The sequence below is a fragment of the Poromitra crassiceps genome, assembly GCF_964638095.1.
Source record: "Poromitra crassiceps genome assembly, chromosome: 5".
NCBI classification, from domain to species: domain Eukaryota; kingdom Metazoa; phylum Chordata; class Actinopteri; order Beryciformes; family Melamphaidae; genus Poromitra; species Poromitra crassiceps.
The window spans coordinates 33,101,719-33,120,114 of NC_139642.1; the positions used below are offsets into that span (position 1 = coordinate 33,101,719).

The window sequence follows — 18,396 nt, forward strand, 5'->3', positions numbered from 1 at the left end:
ATTTTTAATGATATCGCAGTCATCCTCCACCATAAGAAGTCTTTATTGCCGCACAGACGGCTTGGCCTCCACAGTGTAAACATGGCCGGGCCGCGGGAAAGGCAGATGAAGAACGCCTGTGTAAACTGATTTGCGTCTAATTGTATCCCAGCTCTGGAGCGGGTCAGCTGTGTAAAGAAAGCTTGAGATGAGAAAAGCGTATTGATTTTCTCAGTGATGCCAATATAGCTACACATGTGATGTCAGAGGAACTAATCAGTGGTGTCGTCTTTGATTGGAATGACTCCGCGGACTCTGGGCCGTCCTCTCTGGCTGGAGGTGTGCTAATCAGCGTGCTATTCATCCCCTCTCTGCATTAGAAACAACAGCTGTGAATTATAGTTTAGTCAAAAGTCAAGTAGGAGAAGCCAGGTTTTCGCTGGACATCCTCATTATGCAATTAAGACTGAGTGTCCTCTGTATGTTGAAGTACTTATAATCAGACTAGGTCAAACTGTAACCGTAAAGTAAAAGTAGATAGGCTATTCATTCATCATTGTTCAGTTTTCATATGAGTTTGATAGTATAGATATAAGCCTGAGCCAAATGTGAACTATTAATTAATAAGTACTGTATATTTTAAATAATCCTCAGATCCTCAATGTGCCTCAGAGCACCTGATTAAAACAGTATAGGATCATAGATTGAATCTCTGCAAGAGAGAGATGGCCAGGCTCAAAGTGGGAGAGGAGAGATGGAGAGAGGAGGGGAGGGAGAAAGAAATGGAGAGAAGGAGGGAGAGAGAGATCTGGCAGAGAGATGTGAGATGATCATTCAGTGCTCTCTCTCATTTCTATGTGATTTTAGATATATCGGGAAAAACAAATGGCCTACTTGAAAATTTCACATGAAGTCAGAAACTTCCCACTTTCCCAGTTAACTTTTTTTTAACAAGGTGAAAAATAACGTTTTGTTTCCGGTCATTAAAGCGTAACACCTAAAACATTTGTTTTTGCTTTTAACCAACTAGGTATCTCGCACGCTATGCACGCTCGATTCCTAGGCTCACCCGCCATGCGGGCTCGCTAGCTCCTCGAAAATGTGACTAGGCTGCGTCGACGTGGAGATGGCGTGAAGAGCACGAGAACTGTGTTTGGCGGTTGCCTTGGGCCGTGTACGTATATATTAACGTACTACTTGCTGTGTGACGTTGTGAGAGGGGAAGATGACAATTCTTGACAATTTAACAATGCTTGTTTCTCATCTAGCAAAGCCTTCTGCATAGCATGCACTTCAACTTCGCCGCCATGATTGCACGTTCTTGGTAAACAACACGATTGCATGATGGACATGAGTGCACCACAAGCCACCTAGTGTTTTGGAGGTGTACTGCAGTGACATTCGAGTATGTATGTCTCGCTGTAAAACACTTGACATCTGAACGGGGATGTGCTTAACATCAGCAGGAAAAGCCATCCAACACTACTGAGATCACATTAGAAAAGGTAGAAGAAAAACAAAACAAAAATCCATGGGTACACACTACAGAGACAGCACGTGCACACACACACACACACACACACACACACACACACAGAGCTGTGGCACATCTGCTACACTGTGGCAGCACATTGTCTACACACACAACCTGGGATATAACGTTGATGATGTAACGTCATCCAATCAGGTGGCACTGACTTACTGAGCGCAATAGCGTTTTATTCCGCGACTGTACTGACAGAGGCGTGCAAGAATGATCAGCATTGCTGTCAAATAAAAGAGGGGAAAAGGTTTGAACACTGCAGAGCTGTCACAATAATGAATATGCAGAGCAGCAGTTTACAGGCTGACAGACAGCCAGAGACAAGCGCTGCTTGTTATCCACACTTCAGTATGATAGGCCCCATAGCTATAGGGATTTACTGCTGTTATCGTCATAGATTTCACACAGCCCCCTGCTCTGTCTTTCTTATCCTCTCTCCCTCCTTTTCTCATCCCTGCATCCCTCTGAAGCTGCTAAATACCTGTGTGTGTGTGTGTGTGTGTGTGTGTGTGTGTGTGTGTGTGTGTGTGTGTGTGTGTGTGTGTGTGTGTGTATGTGTGTGTATCTCTGACAGCTTCAAACACACTTTAAACCCATGCCCTCCCACCCCAAGCAACAAAGCACAGATATAGAGATACATGCATATATTATCTATTCATTTTATCTGACTAGTATCTGACTAGAACAGTCCCAAATTCACATTTAGCCAAGGCAAACATGCCTTTCAGTAAACTATTTGCAGTTGCCTTTATCAGATGTTGATATACAGTGCAGTCTTCTTTGAAGTCCAGTCTTTTACTGCACATGTAAAAACACACACACACACACACACACACACACACACACACACACACACACACACACACACACACACACACACACACACACACAAACAGTTGCTGCTGCCTGTCGCTTGTCTGCCCGATTAGACGGCAATAAGTGAAGAAAAGAAGAAAAAACCCTCAACCTGCCTTCCCCGCTTCTACTTTAATTAGTTAATAAAACTTTATTAAGGTGGCGGCTGTGGCTCAGGAGGTAGAGCGTGTCGTCCACTAACCAGAAGGTCGGTGGTTCGATCCCCGGCTCCTCCAGTCCGCATGTCGAAGTGTCCTTGGGCAAGACACTGAACCCCAAATTGCTCCCGATGGCTGTGCCAGCACCCTGCGTGGCAGCTGGCTGCCTTCGGTGTGTGAATGGGTGAATGTAGGCACATTGTAAAGCACTTTGGATAAAAGCGCTATATAAATGCAGTCCATTTACCATCCATTTACCATTTACTTTAATAAAACGTTATTCTTGCGAAGCAAATGTCTTTAAATAAGTGCTACTGTACAGTATATAAATAAATAAATAAATACTAATTTAATATCTTTCCCTTGCCCATATTTCTTGCATTGCACTCAGCCTTACAGTATGTAAATATGTCTCTTGTTTTAGTTTTCTATGTGGGTGTGTGGGTTTGTGTCTTTTAAAGTGTTCCAAATTGAATGATGGCACTATTAGAGCCAAGTGCATGATTATTTGGCACATCACCATAGCAACAAACGGAGATAATGCATTGAGTGTTTGCTGTGTGGCGGTTTTCTCCCTTTTTTCTCCTTGTCTCCTTTTTTCTCCTGTTATGCCGTTTGTTCCCGTGCTCTGAACAGGATGTACTGTGAGCAACAGCTGCCAACTTCCTGTAATACAAACACCCATATGCACCTGCACGGTGCGCCCACCATTTAGACCTTGGGATAATACAATTATTCACTTTAACTTAAACAGTTTAATTCATTAGCTCCCCCCTCCTCCAGTGTCTCACACACACACACACACACACACACACACACACACACACACACACACACACACACACACACACACACACACACACACACACACACACACACACACACCTGCCTACACATCCTCCCCTATAGGATGTCATATCACACATACATTTTTACCAAAGCTGCTAATCTCATCTTTCACACCATTGTATTGAGCTAGCTGACAGGAGGCTAGCTGACAGGAGGCTAGCTGACAGGAGGCTAGCTGAGTTGGCAACGGCCCTCTGTGCCAAATTACCAGTGGGTGAGCAGCTTTGTGCACCATAATGCCTTATATATTAGTTTTTTTTTTACCGTGTTGAACCTTGAAACATCAGCTGAGATTATGTTTAGGCTGGCTCTCATTAATATGGTGTTGTTTAAACAACACCATATTGGGTCCTTGAATTAGAGCGAATCGGGCCTGGAAAGTCCTTGAATTTGATGATTAAAAGGGTGTGGCAACCCTGTCTTAAGATCATGTTGTGTTGTACTGAATGTGTGTCTGCATGTGGCTGTTTGTGTGGCTCACTCATCAGAGTGAGGGTTTGCGTGCTTCACAGTCTTTGGCCTCACTCTCTCTAACCTCCCCATACCCCCCCCCCCCACACACACACACACACACACACCGCTCCTCTCCCTGACCCCCCCCCCCCACACACACACACACACACACACACCGCTCCTCTCCCTCTGAAACAAAAGGGTCAGCAGAGTTTGAGCTCTCATGGAGGAGAAACGCTCTTAGTGACAGTTGACTTGCTGTGTGAGTGTGGGACGCACATGCAGGAAAACACCCATTTTAGATAAGTGGGAAATTAAATTGAAAAACTGCATAGAACTGAGATAAATGGTGGGAGAAGTGTGTGTGTGTGTGTGTGCATGCGTGCACTTGTTAATAATGCATGTGATTCATGTAAATATGAATTAATGGAATACAGATAAGCCTGCTTTCATTTGTATGTGTGTGGGTTTGTGCATGTGTGTGTGTGTGAGTCCCTCCTTTCCCTTTTCACTGTACTTGCATATACCCTTGCTTCTCTTCTCTCTCTGTCTCACTCTCTCTCTCTCTTCTCTCTCTCTCTCTCTCTCTCTCGCAGCAGAGGAAACCCACAGAGAGAGCGGGCGAGAGTGAGAAACCGATGGCATGAACCCAACAAAGAGGCAAAACCCAGAAGAGACTGCTGCTTTGACTGGTATGATTTGCTCGCCAGTCGCCACGCGGCGCCTGGCGAGGAGCACAGACTGATTCACAGCTCGCAGTTGAAAAGAGAGGAGCCAGTGGCGCCCTGGTGGCTCGCTCAGTGCGTCGCATCCCACCGGCAGTAGGCTGCTACACACACCATGGCTTTGAATGCTTGATTCGTCCATGAGAGCAGTCCCGTTTCTCTTTGCTGTGTGTTTCCATTGACTGATTTAAATATTGTTTGCTGAGGCGCTATGCCAGTCTGAAAGAGAGGAAATCATTATCAATTAAATGGACTCTCACCACAGTATGGTAGATTATTTTATTATTGTTGTTTTAATATACTATACCCTTTGTTACTGCTGCACTGTCTGAATGAAGTACAAAATGTAGCTATAGGCTTTTCTGGCATAAGCCAGTACTCACTTTATTTGATCTAATCACTGTATAAGATGTAGAACAATGCATGTATTTTTCTGAGGGTGTGAATGTGTGTGCTGTGCTGCTCCGCTGTGGTCAGAGTTGATTTAAATGCAAATTGATTTCTGCTCACTCAGACTGGCATAGCGCACCAATAAACAACACATACATCTATCAATCAGTCGATAAGCCAGGTCATTGCAATCACCAACAGTATTTATTTAGTGCTTTAACCTGCATGGGCTGTCACCACCGAGGTGATCTGATTAGAGGCGTGAGTTTATTTATATCAAAAATTCTTCCATAGAAAAGGATGTAGGCGATGGGAGGGAATGAAATTACTACCATTACGTCCATTTTAAAACTCCATTATGTCGTTTTTCTATTTGGGGAAACTGCGCCCCCACAGTTACAGATGCTACACTTCCCTGTTTGCGTTCAGATATCAGCCTTATTTTACCGTTTCTGCTTGTATACGCTCTACTTTGCTTATCTTTCTGGAGTGTTACTGATTCGCTGGGGGGGGGGGGGCGATAGCCCAAACATCCCCAAATGTTCTTGTCTGGACTTGTTTTAGTGAGAGAAGTGGCTAATTGCACCGCTAATCAAATTCGCAAGTAAAACACTTTAAATGACTTCCTATACGTATTTCACAATAAAAGTATCCCTGTAGTTGTCAGCGGAAAACTTTTAATTTGAAGGAGCTGCACAGGAAATTTAGTTAAAAGTTCCAAGTAACTTGACAGGCTCTTCGGTTCCGGGACCAAAAATACATAGTGCAGGGCCCCGTTCCAATACCCATACTTCCATACTATTTAGTAGGCAAAAAAAGAATTAGTATGTCCCAATACATAGTATGTCAGATGCAGTATGCCAAGAGTACCAGGATGTTGTACTACATCAGCTCCTATTTCGGAGTATGCATCGATGCATGCTGCGCCAGCCAAACTTCCCCACAATCCTTTGCGCAGCGGAAGTTCTTCTTCTTCTAATGTTTTATGGCGGTTGGCAAACAACTTTTTGTGCATTACCGCCACCTACTGGAGTTACGTCGCACTGACTGAGCTGCGTGTATAATCCACGCTCACCTCCATGACGCCGTGAACACGTCAATAACTATGATAAAAACACTGACAGAAATATGCACGTTATTATACTGTTAAGAATGAGACTGCATGTAAGTATCATCACATCAGTTTATTAGAAACAACCACATACATTACAATATAACAGCAATTTGTTTATTTGATTGTCTGTTCCAATTTTGTAAATGCTTAGTCTGAATTTTTTGTATAATGTACTGTTTTATTGCCAGACTTTGTTTATTGAATAAAAAAAATAAAAATAAAAATGTGGCGCTGCGGACGTCGGCGGAAGTGAGCAAGAGGTCGGAGTTCAGGAAGCTCATTTGACGACAGATGTAGTGTGTCCCAATAGTATGCATTTTACATGCATGCTACACACTACAATCCATACTTTGTGAGGGCAGCGGCAGTACATACTACAAGAAAGAAGTACAAGTATGGGTATTGGAACGCAGCCCAGGAACAGGCCTTCAGAGGGCATTGTGGGAATGATAGAGGCGCCATTCTAGAGTACCCATTACAACTGTACCATCACAATTATTAAAAAGCTAAGCCAAAAAAGTTACATAATGTGCATTTAACTATCTACCAGTCTGGAGGTTGCTCTTGTGTCTTGCTCTGTATGCTGCCTGTGTGTGTGTGTGTGTGTGTGTGTGTGTGTGTGTGTGTGTGTGTGTGTGTGTGTGTGTGTGTGTGTGTGTGTGTGTGTGTGTGTTTTGATTGATTGATTGATTGATTGATTATTTTATTTGGTCTCCCTTAGGAGAAACTTGTTGTGGACGACAAGCTCAAGCTGCAACATACAAATAACAGTAGCAGTGATACATACAAAAAACACCAGCCCAACACCATGGGCATCAACACATCTACTATAACATAAAATTTATCATGACAGTTATCATGACATGTGACATCATCCCCACACACATTTAGCATCCACCCACATTCCCACCCTGGATGTGCCACTCACCCACACACCCACACATGCACAGTTGCGCATGCTCTCTCTCTCTCACACACACACACACACACACACACACACACACACACACAGGTCGCAAGTAGAGATGCTGCGATCGAGATTTTTCAATTCCGATCCGATTTCGATATTTTAGCTCAAAACCGATCCGATTCCGATCAAATTTCGATACCCGATTCGATACCGATTTCGATCCGATACCGATACAGCACATATTTAAGTCTCTCTATGCTGTCTGATAGCTAGCAGGCAACAAACATTTTTAGGGTTAGGTATGTATGTGTGTGCTTTGGTAATATAGTATGTAAACGATTTAGTTCATCTAATTAATTTGATGTAAAACTAAAACATAACAATCAAATTAGGGCTGGGCGAGATGGATGATTTAATATTCCATAGCTCTGACCTAAGCAAATCTGACATCACTATTGTGATATAATATTTTTTTTAGTAAAGTGTATCACTCAATAGTCAATACAAAAAATAATGGCTTTTATAGAACCGAAAGCCTAGCTGCTTAGTCTGCAGATAAAACATAAAAAATTACATTTAGACTCTTATTGGCATGACGGCAACATATAAGCGGTCTGAATTTTGCATGGGGCCAGTTCTATAGTGAGGCATGGAAAGCCTCATACGCCATCATATCTGTGTCGTTTCACTTTTGACTGAAAAATGATGCCTGTAGTCTAGATTAAAGAAAATACATGTATGTGATGTTGACAATTATGTAGGCTATGTGCGCATTCGTTTTCCTTATAGATCATGAGTGCTCCGCAGCTAGCTACGTTAGCTTGCATGTAACGTTTAGCGTTAGTTGATTTTGGAGACACAAACCCTGGACGTTTCATTTTGAGTAGGCTAATGCATGAGGTTCTCTATGGTTTACGCCAGCTCTGGGAGTATGAAATGCTTTAAATGCGGGGGTTTTGGTCACAACAAGCTTGTGGAGCGCTGCCCTGATAGCCTATCCAGCTAGCTAACGTTAGCCATCATCACAACAGCTAGTTAACGTTAACGCCAAAACAAATCCGCTGCCTCATCCCCACGTTTGGTTTAGCGTAACGCCAGCTCAGACTTTCCCCTAATCTCAGAAACCTTGCAGGACATGTATTGCAAATTGCAATAGTGGTTGTTTGTTATAATTTGAAACTGTCAAACTGGTGCGGACGCGTGATTTCGAATCGCACATAGGTTAAGGACGGGTGTGTCTGACGTTTTGGCCCTGGCCATCCTAGGCTCAACGCGGCCTCTGTGCTGCTGCTGCTGCATGCTGGATAGAAATCCTGGAGCGGAGTCATGGAATGGAGTGCTTATATCGGAGCCTTGGATCGGTCATTTTCGCTGGAATCCGATCCGATCCGATCCATGTTTTTTGGCTGATATCGCGCCGATATCCGATCACATGATCGGATCGCAGCATCTCTAGTCGCAAGTACAAAAAGTATCTGTAGTAGGCTACATGGTCCTCAGGTCCGTCTGTCCTCTCCTAGCTGCTCATTAATAAGGTTAATTGATTGAGGGACAAACGAGTTTTTATAACGATTGTGTTTGCACAAAGGGACCCTGTACCTCCTTCCTGACTGTAAGAGCTCAAACTGGGAGTGCAGTACATGCGAGGGGTCATCTAGGATGTTGTTGGCCTGCCGAGTAGCAGACTGGACATATATGTCCTGGAGACCAGGGGGTGGGGGCTGCCCCATTACCTTCCCTGCTGTCTTGACCAAGTTGGATATTTGAGCTTTTGTCTTAACCGTTAGGTTTCCGAACCAGCTAGTTATTCCATAGCGCAGCACCGACTCAATGGTTGCTCTATAAAAAATCAACATAATATTTCTACTTAGACCAAAGACTCTCAGACGCCGCAGAAAATGAAGGCGCTGATGAATCCTAGAGCAGATATTTGATACGTGCGTCTGCCAGTTAAGCATATTATCGATGTACACCCCTAGATATTTATAGGAGGAGACCTGGTTGATGTTCTGGCCATTGATGGAAAGAGGGCTGTGGTCTCCGATTGATCTAGGGTCAAACACAATTTCTTCTGTGTTACGCGTATTGATGATCAGATGGTGCTCATCACACCAATCTGCGTGTGATGAGTGTGTGTGTGTGTGTGTGTGTGTGCGCATGTATGAATGTGTGTTTGTGTCTATCTTTATGCTTCAACTTTGATTGCATCTGTCCTCGTAATAAATCTGCGTCTAGAGTATAATGAGAGTAGTGTCACACATTTTCCATCCCTGTCCCACTCCATTAAAGTCCAACAGCACTAGAACTGCACTGACTGTGCACAATATGAAGAGCAAACCATGGGCATGATTTTGGATATTTGCTTTTTAGAAACCACTTGTGACAGAGAGATGAGAGGGAGACAGATCAGAAAGAAACCACTTGTGACAGAGAGATGAGAGGGACAACAGATCAGAAAGAAACTACTTGTGAAAGAGAGATGAGAGGGACAACAGAGATCAGAACACGTGTGACAGAGAGATGAGAGGGGTCTAGATCAGAAAGAAACCGCTTGTGACAGAGAGATGAGAGGGGTCTAGATCAGAAAGAAACCACTTGTGACAGAGAGATGAGAGGGGTCTAGATCAGAAAGAAACCACTTGTGACAGAGAGATGAGAGGGGTCTAGATCAGAAAGAAACCACTTGTGACAGAGAGATGAGAGGAGTCTAGATCAGAAAGAAACCACTTGTGACAGAGAGATGAGAGGGGTCTAGATCAGAAAGAAACCACTTGTGACAGAGAGATGAGAGGGGTCTAGATCAGAAAGAAACTACTTCTGACAGAGAGATGAGAGGGAGACAGGTCTGAACATTAGAAACCACTTGTGACAGAGAGATGAGAGGGAGACAGGTCAGAAAGAAACCACTTGTGACAGAGAGATGAGAGGGGTCTAGATCAGAAAGAAACCACTTGTGACAGAGAGATGAGAGGGGTCTAGATCAGAAAGAAACCACTTGTGACAGAGAGATGAGAGGGAGACAGGTCAGAACATTAGAAACCACTTGTGACAGAGAGATGAGAGGGAGACAGGTCAGAACATTAGAAACCACTTGTGACAGAGAGATGAGAGGGAGACAGGTCAGAACATTAGAAACCACTTGTGACAGAGAGATGAGAGGGAGACAGGTCAGAAAGAAACCACTTGTCACAGAGAGATGAGAGGGACACAGGTCAGAACAGGCGTTTAAATTCTTGAGACAGTTGAGAAATGGATAGTACACTTGCTGTACTTGTTCCTGTTGTAAGTCAACAAGATGTGACAATGCTATTAGGGAATAGAGCAAATAGAAAAGGTTTACATGACAAACACTTTGTGACACTGACACTCTGTAATGATATGGGTTGTAGGTGCACACACTCACTCAGTAGCACATTACATTCCGATTCATGTCATTTGGTAATGTGTAGTGTAACTACACCACCCATGTGTCTGTCTATAGGGTATTGGTCTCTCCCATGCCACCAACTGTCATCTCCGATAGCTTTTGATTCTAACAATCACATAAAACACACACGTGTGCGCACACACACACACACATACACACACATACGTGCGCATACACACACACACACACACACACACACACATACGTGCGCACACACACACACACACACACACACACACACACACACACACACACGTACACCAAGGGACACAAGTCCTGCATGATCATCTGCAATGCCAAAGCAGATGGTGTGTGGAACCTAGGGTTCACTTTCTGGAAGAGAGGGAGGGGGAGAGAGAGCATAGAGAGTATATCCTACAGAGTATTACTGTCAGTTGAAGACAATGCAGCACTGAATGATCAATACACATATAGGTATCGATCACATATAGGTATCCATTCTCTTAATCTCTGTGCCTTCCCAACTCTCCCTCTCTCTCCCTACCTCTCTCTCCCTGCCTCCTTCTCTCTCTCCATTTCTCTTGCCCTCTCTTCTCTCCTTGTTCCTCTCTCTGTCTCTCTCTCTCTCTCTGTCACTCATCTCTATAGAGCAGTGAGTAGAAATTCTAGCCCATCCTCTTCTATTGTCAGAACCAATTTTCACTCTCTATACTGCCTACTGAACTTTTAATGACAATCTGACAGGAAGACTGCAGTGGCATATGGTGTGCGCTATATGAGAGGCTGTGTGTGTGTGTGTGTGTGTGTGTGTGTGTGTGTGTGTGTGCGTGCCCCAGTGTGTTTCTCTGCGGTATGTGCATTCCATGTGTTGATGAGCAGCAATACATTTGTGTGTGTGTGTGTAGGCAGTTGTGACACTTCCCACTCTTTGATCAGTTTCCAAAGGAGGGGATTACAGGAGACATGCATCATATATATTCCATGTTTTTTTTACATGCCACATTATGTTAATATTCCTTTTCTTTGACTGTAATGTGTTCCGTATAGCGTGCTGTGTCGCTCTATTCAGCACTTAAGCCATCAATAATTCATAGCATTTAGGTGGCGTAGGCCTTATTTTCACTGAAACATTGCAACTCTCTGCAACAATTTGTATCATCAACGTATGATGAAATCAGCACAGCATGGCAAACCTTCTCTTTTTCCCACGGCGCTGGGCCACCAGGCCCCGCCGGGGTCAGGGAATGGAAAAGTCAGGACAGTCACTCACTCACTCACTGGCCGTTTCTCAATATGAAGGTTCCTTCCTCAGTAGGATGGGTCTTCCTACAGAGGGCAGGCAAGAGTCCTTCCTCACTGACTAGGAAGGAACATGGAAGGACCCATCCTGGCGAGGAAGGAACCTTAACATTGAGAAACAGCTACTCACTTATTCAGTCACTCACTCATATAATAATAATAATAATAATGACAATATGAGTCGACAAAAAACTAGTAGAGGAACAAAAGAGGAATGAGGAACAGGGAACAGATAGAAAATAGACAGCGAAGGTAAGCACGGATACATAGGAGGAGGAGTGGGAGGAGGGAGGAAGAGGGGCCGGGTAGATGAGAGGGGAGAGGAGAGAGGGAGCAGGGAGGGGTGGTAGATGTGGTTATGGGTGGGGGATGGTTGTAAGCCTGGGAGAACAGGTTGGTTTTTAGGGGGGATTTGAAGATGGTGAGTGAGGGTGAGTCTCGGACGGACTGGGAGGGAGAGTTCCAGAGACGGGGGCCTGCTCTGGAGAAGGCTTGATCGCCGAAGCTGCGAAGTTTGGATGGAGGAACTCACTCATGGTCCATGGACGTTTAGTGAGAATATGGGCCGTAGCTAGAGATAGGATGGTGGTAGAGAGTGATTTGAGGGGTGGGTAGGGGGAGGGGTGGGTAGGGGAAGTGGGTGGTTAGGGGGAGCGGTGGGTAGGGGGAGGGGTGGTTAGGGGGAGGGGTGGGTAGGGTGAGTGGTTAGGGGGAGGGGTGGGTAGGGTGAGTGGTGGGTAGGGGGAGTGGTTAGGGGGAGGGGTGGGTAGGGGGAGTGGTTAGGGGGAGTGGTGGGTAGGGGGAGTGGTGCCATAAAGCTGAATGAATGGCCACACCCCTGTGCCATGGGCTTAAAGGTTTGTGCTTGTTATCAGAGCAGTCAAAGTCAAAGTCCTAAAACAGCCCGAACAATGTCCCCAAAGTGACAAAATTACTGTCAGGCCGAGGTTTGTCTCAGTAAATATGTGTCTGATGTGCTTTTCCTTGCCTTGACATTGAAGACAGGTTTATTACAGATTTTTGTCAATGGAATATGAACAGCTTCATAGTGTATATAGCAGCACTAAATAGTAAATACTAACTTCACTCTTCACTCTGTCACACACAAACACGAACGCACCAAACCACAGAGAGAGAGAGAGAGAGAGAGAGAAGCGGGAGACAGTGCTGTGTACTAGGGATGCACGATAATTATCGGACCGATAAATTATCGGCCAATATTGCCATTTGCGTTATTATTTATTATTCCGATAATGGCCTTTTTCCGATAAATTATCCGATAATAATCCTGCTTTATTTTTTGCCTCGGAAGCGGAGCTTTTGTTGTCGCACATTCGTGACATCACAGCTGCGACGCAAACATGGCTGCTGCCAGTATGCTGCAGTTTCAGAATTATCAAGCTACTGTAATTTGCAATCCATGTCCCACACAGGTTCCGAGAGGAGGGGAAACCAATAAGCTGGCATTACGTTAAACCAAAGCTGGCGATGATGCAGCGGATATGTTTGTTGTTATTGTTAGCGAGTTTTGTTAGCATTAGCTCGTCGTGCGGCCTACCCTGCAGACTCGTCCGCTTGGCAGACAAAATGCTTGTGACATTTACAGTCTGTGGCTTGTGATCAAACAGCCCCGCAAAAGCACTTAATACACAGAGCTGGCGTAAACTTATAGAAACTAATGGAAACCCCTTTACCCGAAATGAAACATCCAGGGATTGTGTATTTAACTCGCAACCACTCGCTAACGTTAAGCTAACCGCGCTAGTTAGCGTTAGCTGCTGGACCACAGTGCTGGACAGAGCCATCTAACAGCCAATAATGAAAACAAAGGCGCAGTCGCGCGCACATTAGGCTACATAAAAAGCATCAGTCAGTCAACATAGGGTTCTTTTCTTTAATCTGGTGGCAGCATTTTTCAGTAAAAAGTGAAACGACACAGATGGTTTATATAGTGCCTGCCCCATTCATTGGGCCCAGGCTACAACTCACTGAGAACTGGAACCCATGCAAAATTTTAACAGATCAGTATGACAAGTCTAAATTACTATGCCTTTTGTCATTGTGTTTTATCTGCAGACTAAGCAGCTTGGCTTTCCGTTATATAAAAGCCTTTATTTTTGTATTGACTATAATTGAGTGATACACTTTATTAAAACAATCATATTATATCAGAAGTTTTCTTCGTTTTGCGTTCACAGTGATGTCAGTTAGATTTGGTTAGGTCAGAACTATGCTCACTACATCCATACATCTACCCTAACCCTTTTTTAACCCCAGGTGTGCATAAAATACAGGTTAAAAACTAAAAATATATATATATATATTTTTTTTTATATAATAATTATCGGTTATATCGTATCGGTTATCGGCCAAGAAGAATATATTTATCGGTTATCGTATCGGCTCTAAAAATCCATATCGTGCATCCCTACTGTGTACAGTATGCGTGACTTAAAGGTAGAGGAAAAGTGTTTAGGTGTGTGGAAACAGAAGAGTCCTCTTCCATTCATTTGAAAGCATTTGAGTTTTGACCATTTGAGAGTGAGAGTGATGGTGAGAGAGAGACATATAGAGACATAGAGAGAGAGAGAGAGAGAGAGAGAGAGATTTAGGGTTTGATAGATAGGAGAGTAAAGCTGTGTTCACACAGAGATATTTATTTTTCTCTCTGTCGCTCGATTCAACCCTTTGGAATCGCTCTGTCGCTCTGTTTAAATCGCTCGTCAACAGGCACAAGAATTGACGGACATCTGAGGGCTATAACGTTACGCAATGTCATGATATTTGTCCACTACGAGCCACCGTAGTTGTTTACAAGCTATGCCTATCAGCGTGCTCCTAACGCGAGCTCCATACCGGTAGTACAGACTTCACTTCATGTCAGCTGTCAGCCTGTCAATCAGCTGTCAATGCGGGTTGTTGCCACCCAATAAACCAGCGGTTTGTTCCAAGCCAGTGTGATCCTTGACTCACTCTCACACGGCAGCCAATCAGCGTTGAACAGCGAGCGACTGATGCCAGCGTAATTTCGCTCGAGTTGGGATATTTCATCTCGGGCGATGAGCAAATTTTCTCCCTATTGCTCTGTCTCTGTCGCTCGGACGCCCACCGATTTTTCTCCCGGGCGAATATACGCTCAATCGCTTGTTTCCATTGACTTTGTATGTAAACTCGATGCCAGCGAAAAACTTGAATAGGTCGGTGTGAACGCAGCTTAAGTTGATGTGAGAAGAAAGAGTCAGAGGAATGGGGCAGTAGACTGACTGACAGAGGGAGCAGGCACTGAGCCTGTGGAAGGTGTCAGTGAAGTTAGTCTGGAGCAAAGCAGACAGCATTCATTCTCAATATGAGGAGACAGTCAAACCTGACTACAAGCCCACATGTGCTTTTTACCGTCCTTTGCTGCGGTTTCCCTAATTAGATGTTGAACCTGTCAAGACTGAGCCCTCCTTTTTCACCACAGACACAAAGCCAGAGTGTGTTCTGTGTTGGATGGGCAGCGTCAGTGTGCCGTCCTGACAAGTCTGCACATTGAAAATTCAATTTGCAGAATGTGCGTTAGTGTCTGCAGGCTTGGCAGAAGGCACGTCAGCTGAGACCGACAAGAGTGCCTCTTTTAAATGCCACAATCTGAAGGCAACATACTAAGTGAGTGGGATGTTTTCATGGCTACTTGCAATTCATTCAGAAGCAAGTGGGTTTTATTTTATTATCATAATTTTTATTTAATTTTGTTGATCAATTCTGCCATATAAAAGGCTGTGAACCGGGTGTCATACTGTAAGCTTCTACCTGGCTGCAGTTCTTTGATACTGAACATCAAAGATTTGACATTTAACTTGACATTTAACTGTTCGAAATAAATAAATAAATAAACATTCACAGACCGTGAATATGTAGCTAACTCAATTTTGTGAGAAAGAAAGTCAGAACCCAAGCTCATGCATTATTGAACACTGAAGGACGCATTAAATGAGTCATAGTTTGTTTTACATCTGTTTCACAATTAATTGAAAATGTTTTTGCCTCGAACCCTTTCAACCTAACTGGTTGAAAGTAACAAATTAAAGCCCCAAAATAGATGAAAAAAGAAATCAGCACCATAAAGGTGGAAAGGAAAATAATGTGGTAGCATAAGCTTATTCTACAATAACTAATAATGTGGTAGCATAAGCTTATTCTACAATAACTAATAATGTAGTAGCATAAGCTTATTCTACAATAACTAATAATGTGGTAGCATAAGCTTATTCTACAATAACTAATAATGTAGTAGCATAAGCTTATTCTACAATAACTAATAATGTGGTAGCATAAGCTTATTCTACAATAACTAATAATGTGGTAGCATAAGCTTATTCTACAATAACTAATAATGTGGTAGCATAAGCTTATTCTACAATAACTAATAATGTGGTAGCATAAGCTTATTCTACAATAACTAATAATGTGGTAGCATAAGCTTATTCTACAATAACTAACTGTCTCGACCAGACCCCCACAACCCAATAATTGAATGTACAGTCGCACAGACCCCATGCTCTGCTGACACACACCTGTACTTCATGCCGGTGTGTTTGCCCGTGGACTCCTTCAGTGAGATGTGGTTTCGCGGGGCGAAGGAGCCGAAGCTGCGGGCGATGATGGCCACGGTGCGGAACTTGGCCCTGGCTTGGTTCACCACATTGGGGCCGGCAGCGCTCTTGCCGTGGTCCCCATTCCCCCTCTTCAGCCCGTGGTCCGTGCAGGCGATAGACACCTGCATGGCTGCGAGATGTTGAAGGGAAGTACTACGAATGGGACGGCGTGGCGAGAGAGACTGGAGAGAACGTCCGACTTAATGAGAGGAAGCCCCGAACAGAGTCTTTTCAAAATCACTCGTTTCAGCGTTGCGTTCTTCCGTAATCAAAGTCTGTGTTCGGAGTCCTCTGTTTCCTCACAAGTTCTTTCTCTTTCCTTGGAAGTGGATGAGCTGTTCAGTAGCCAAGTCCTGAACGCCGCGTCTCCATCTGCAACACTTTGTTCTGTGAGGCAAAACAAAGCTGTAAACGCATCTGCTGTAAACGTTGAGCCGGTTCACTTCAGATCGTTCTTTTCAAAGTCTGTCCTCGTAGGAGAGAGAGAGAGAGAGAGAGAGGCATCTGAACAGGTCGACAATCAAAAGCCTGTTAAGAACAAAGCACTCCTCAGTTCTTTGAGGGAACCTGAATTCCTTCCTCTCAGCCGTCAGCCCCCCCTGTTCCTCTCCTCCTCTGTTCCCCCCGTGTCCCGTCTCCGCTGCCGAGCTCAGGGACTTTTCTAAACGGGGCTTTTGGCCGCAGAATGGCAAGAGGAGCTGGAGAGATTCCAGAGGAGGGGACGCAGAGAAAGAGAGAGAGAGAGTGTTCTTGGCACTGCTCTCCCTGGTCTGACTGTGGGAAGAGTGAGAGAGCGAGTGCGATACAGTGTGAGAGAGAGAGAGAAAGAGAGAGAGAGAGAGAGGAGGGACAGGGTCAGAGGATGGATAAGGAGTTGGGACAGGGAGGGGGCGGGAGGTGCAGGCAGGCAGGGTGCACCGTCACAGTTGTGCCATCAGCACTTTCTGCTGTCTTGTCACTTGTTCTCTCCTCCTTCTTCTCTGTCTGTCTTCCTCTCTCTGTGTCTCTCTTGTCTTGTCCCTTGTTCTCTCCTGGTTCTTCTCTTCCCCTCTGCCTGTCTTCCTCTCTCTGTGTCTCTCCTGTGTTGTCCCTTGTTCTCTCCTGGTTCTTCTCTTCCCCTCTGTCTGTCTTCTTCTCTGTGTGTCTCTCCTGTCTTGTCCCTTGTTCTCTCCTGGTTCTTCTCTCCCCCTCTGTCTGTCTTCTTCTCTCTGTGTCTCTCCTGTCTTGTCACTTGTTCTCTCCTGGCTCTCCTCTGTCTTCTTCTCTGTGTGTCTCTCCTGTCTTGTCACTTGTTCTCTCCTCCTTCTCCTCTGTCTGTCTTCTTCTCTGTGTGTCTCTCCTGTCTTGTCACTTGTTCTCTCCTCCTTCTCCTCTGTCTGTCTTCTTCTCTGTGTGTCTCTCCTGTCTTGTCACTTGTTCTCTCCTCCTTCTCCTCTGTCTGTCTTCTTCTCTGTGTGTCTCTCCTGTCTTGTCACTTGTTCTCTCCTCCTTCTCCTCTGTCTGTCTTCTTCTCTGTGTGTCTCTCCTGTCTTGTCACTTGTTCTCTCCTCCTTCTCCTCTGTCTGTCTTCTTCTCTGTGTGTCTCTCCTGTCTTGTCACTTGTTCTCTCCTCCTTCTCCTCTGTCTGTCTTCTTCTCTGTGTGTCTCTCCTGTCTTGTCACTTGTTCTCTCCTCCTTCTCCTCTGCCTGTCTTCCTCTCTCTGTGTCTCTCCGAGGCTCTCTGGCGCTCCCTCCAGTCTGCCCATGTTAATGTGTGTCACTATGTGCATCTGGCCCAGATCCCCCCTCTTTCTCTGCTCTCTCCCTTCGCTCTCTGATATTTGCTTTGATGCTCCACCCTCAAGGCTGTTACACATCAAGAGCGATGCAAATATACAGCAGGAAATTGCAATGAGAATTTTGACCCACCTGTTAATCACAGCAAACAGATGTGAACACGTCGGAAGCGAATTTCTGAAAAATCAAGCTTGGTCTGAAAAAATAAACGCGCAATAACACTCAGTGAAACTTTGCCGCTGGTATGCACGGTTGCATTGACTGATATAGGTTCAAAAAATATTATTGACGTGCGGATTAATCACACGGGGGGAAATGCT

General features: G+C 44.6%; 1 protein-coding gene across 4 annotated transcripts in view; it reads right to left on the bottom strand.

The window, feature by feature from the left end:
* The window catches only part of kcnab1a (potassium voltage-gated channel subfamily A regulatory beta subunit 1a), a gene marked incomplete at both ends in the record, with an annotated part of 180,623 nt that overhangs the window by 102,919 nt on the left and 59,308 nt on the right, over positions 1–18,396 (bottom strand). Inside the window, one exon of one of the 4 annotated variants that reach the window (XM_083636933.1) lies at positions 16,220–16,428. The exons of the other annotated variants lie outside the window; for them this stretch is intronic. Coding sequence (XP_083493059.1) covers positions 16,220–16,428 — 209 coding nt within the window. Of the gene's footprint in view, positions 1–16,219; positions 16,429–18,396 lie in introns of those variants that run through there. 4 annotated transcript variants of the gene reach the window in all.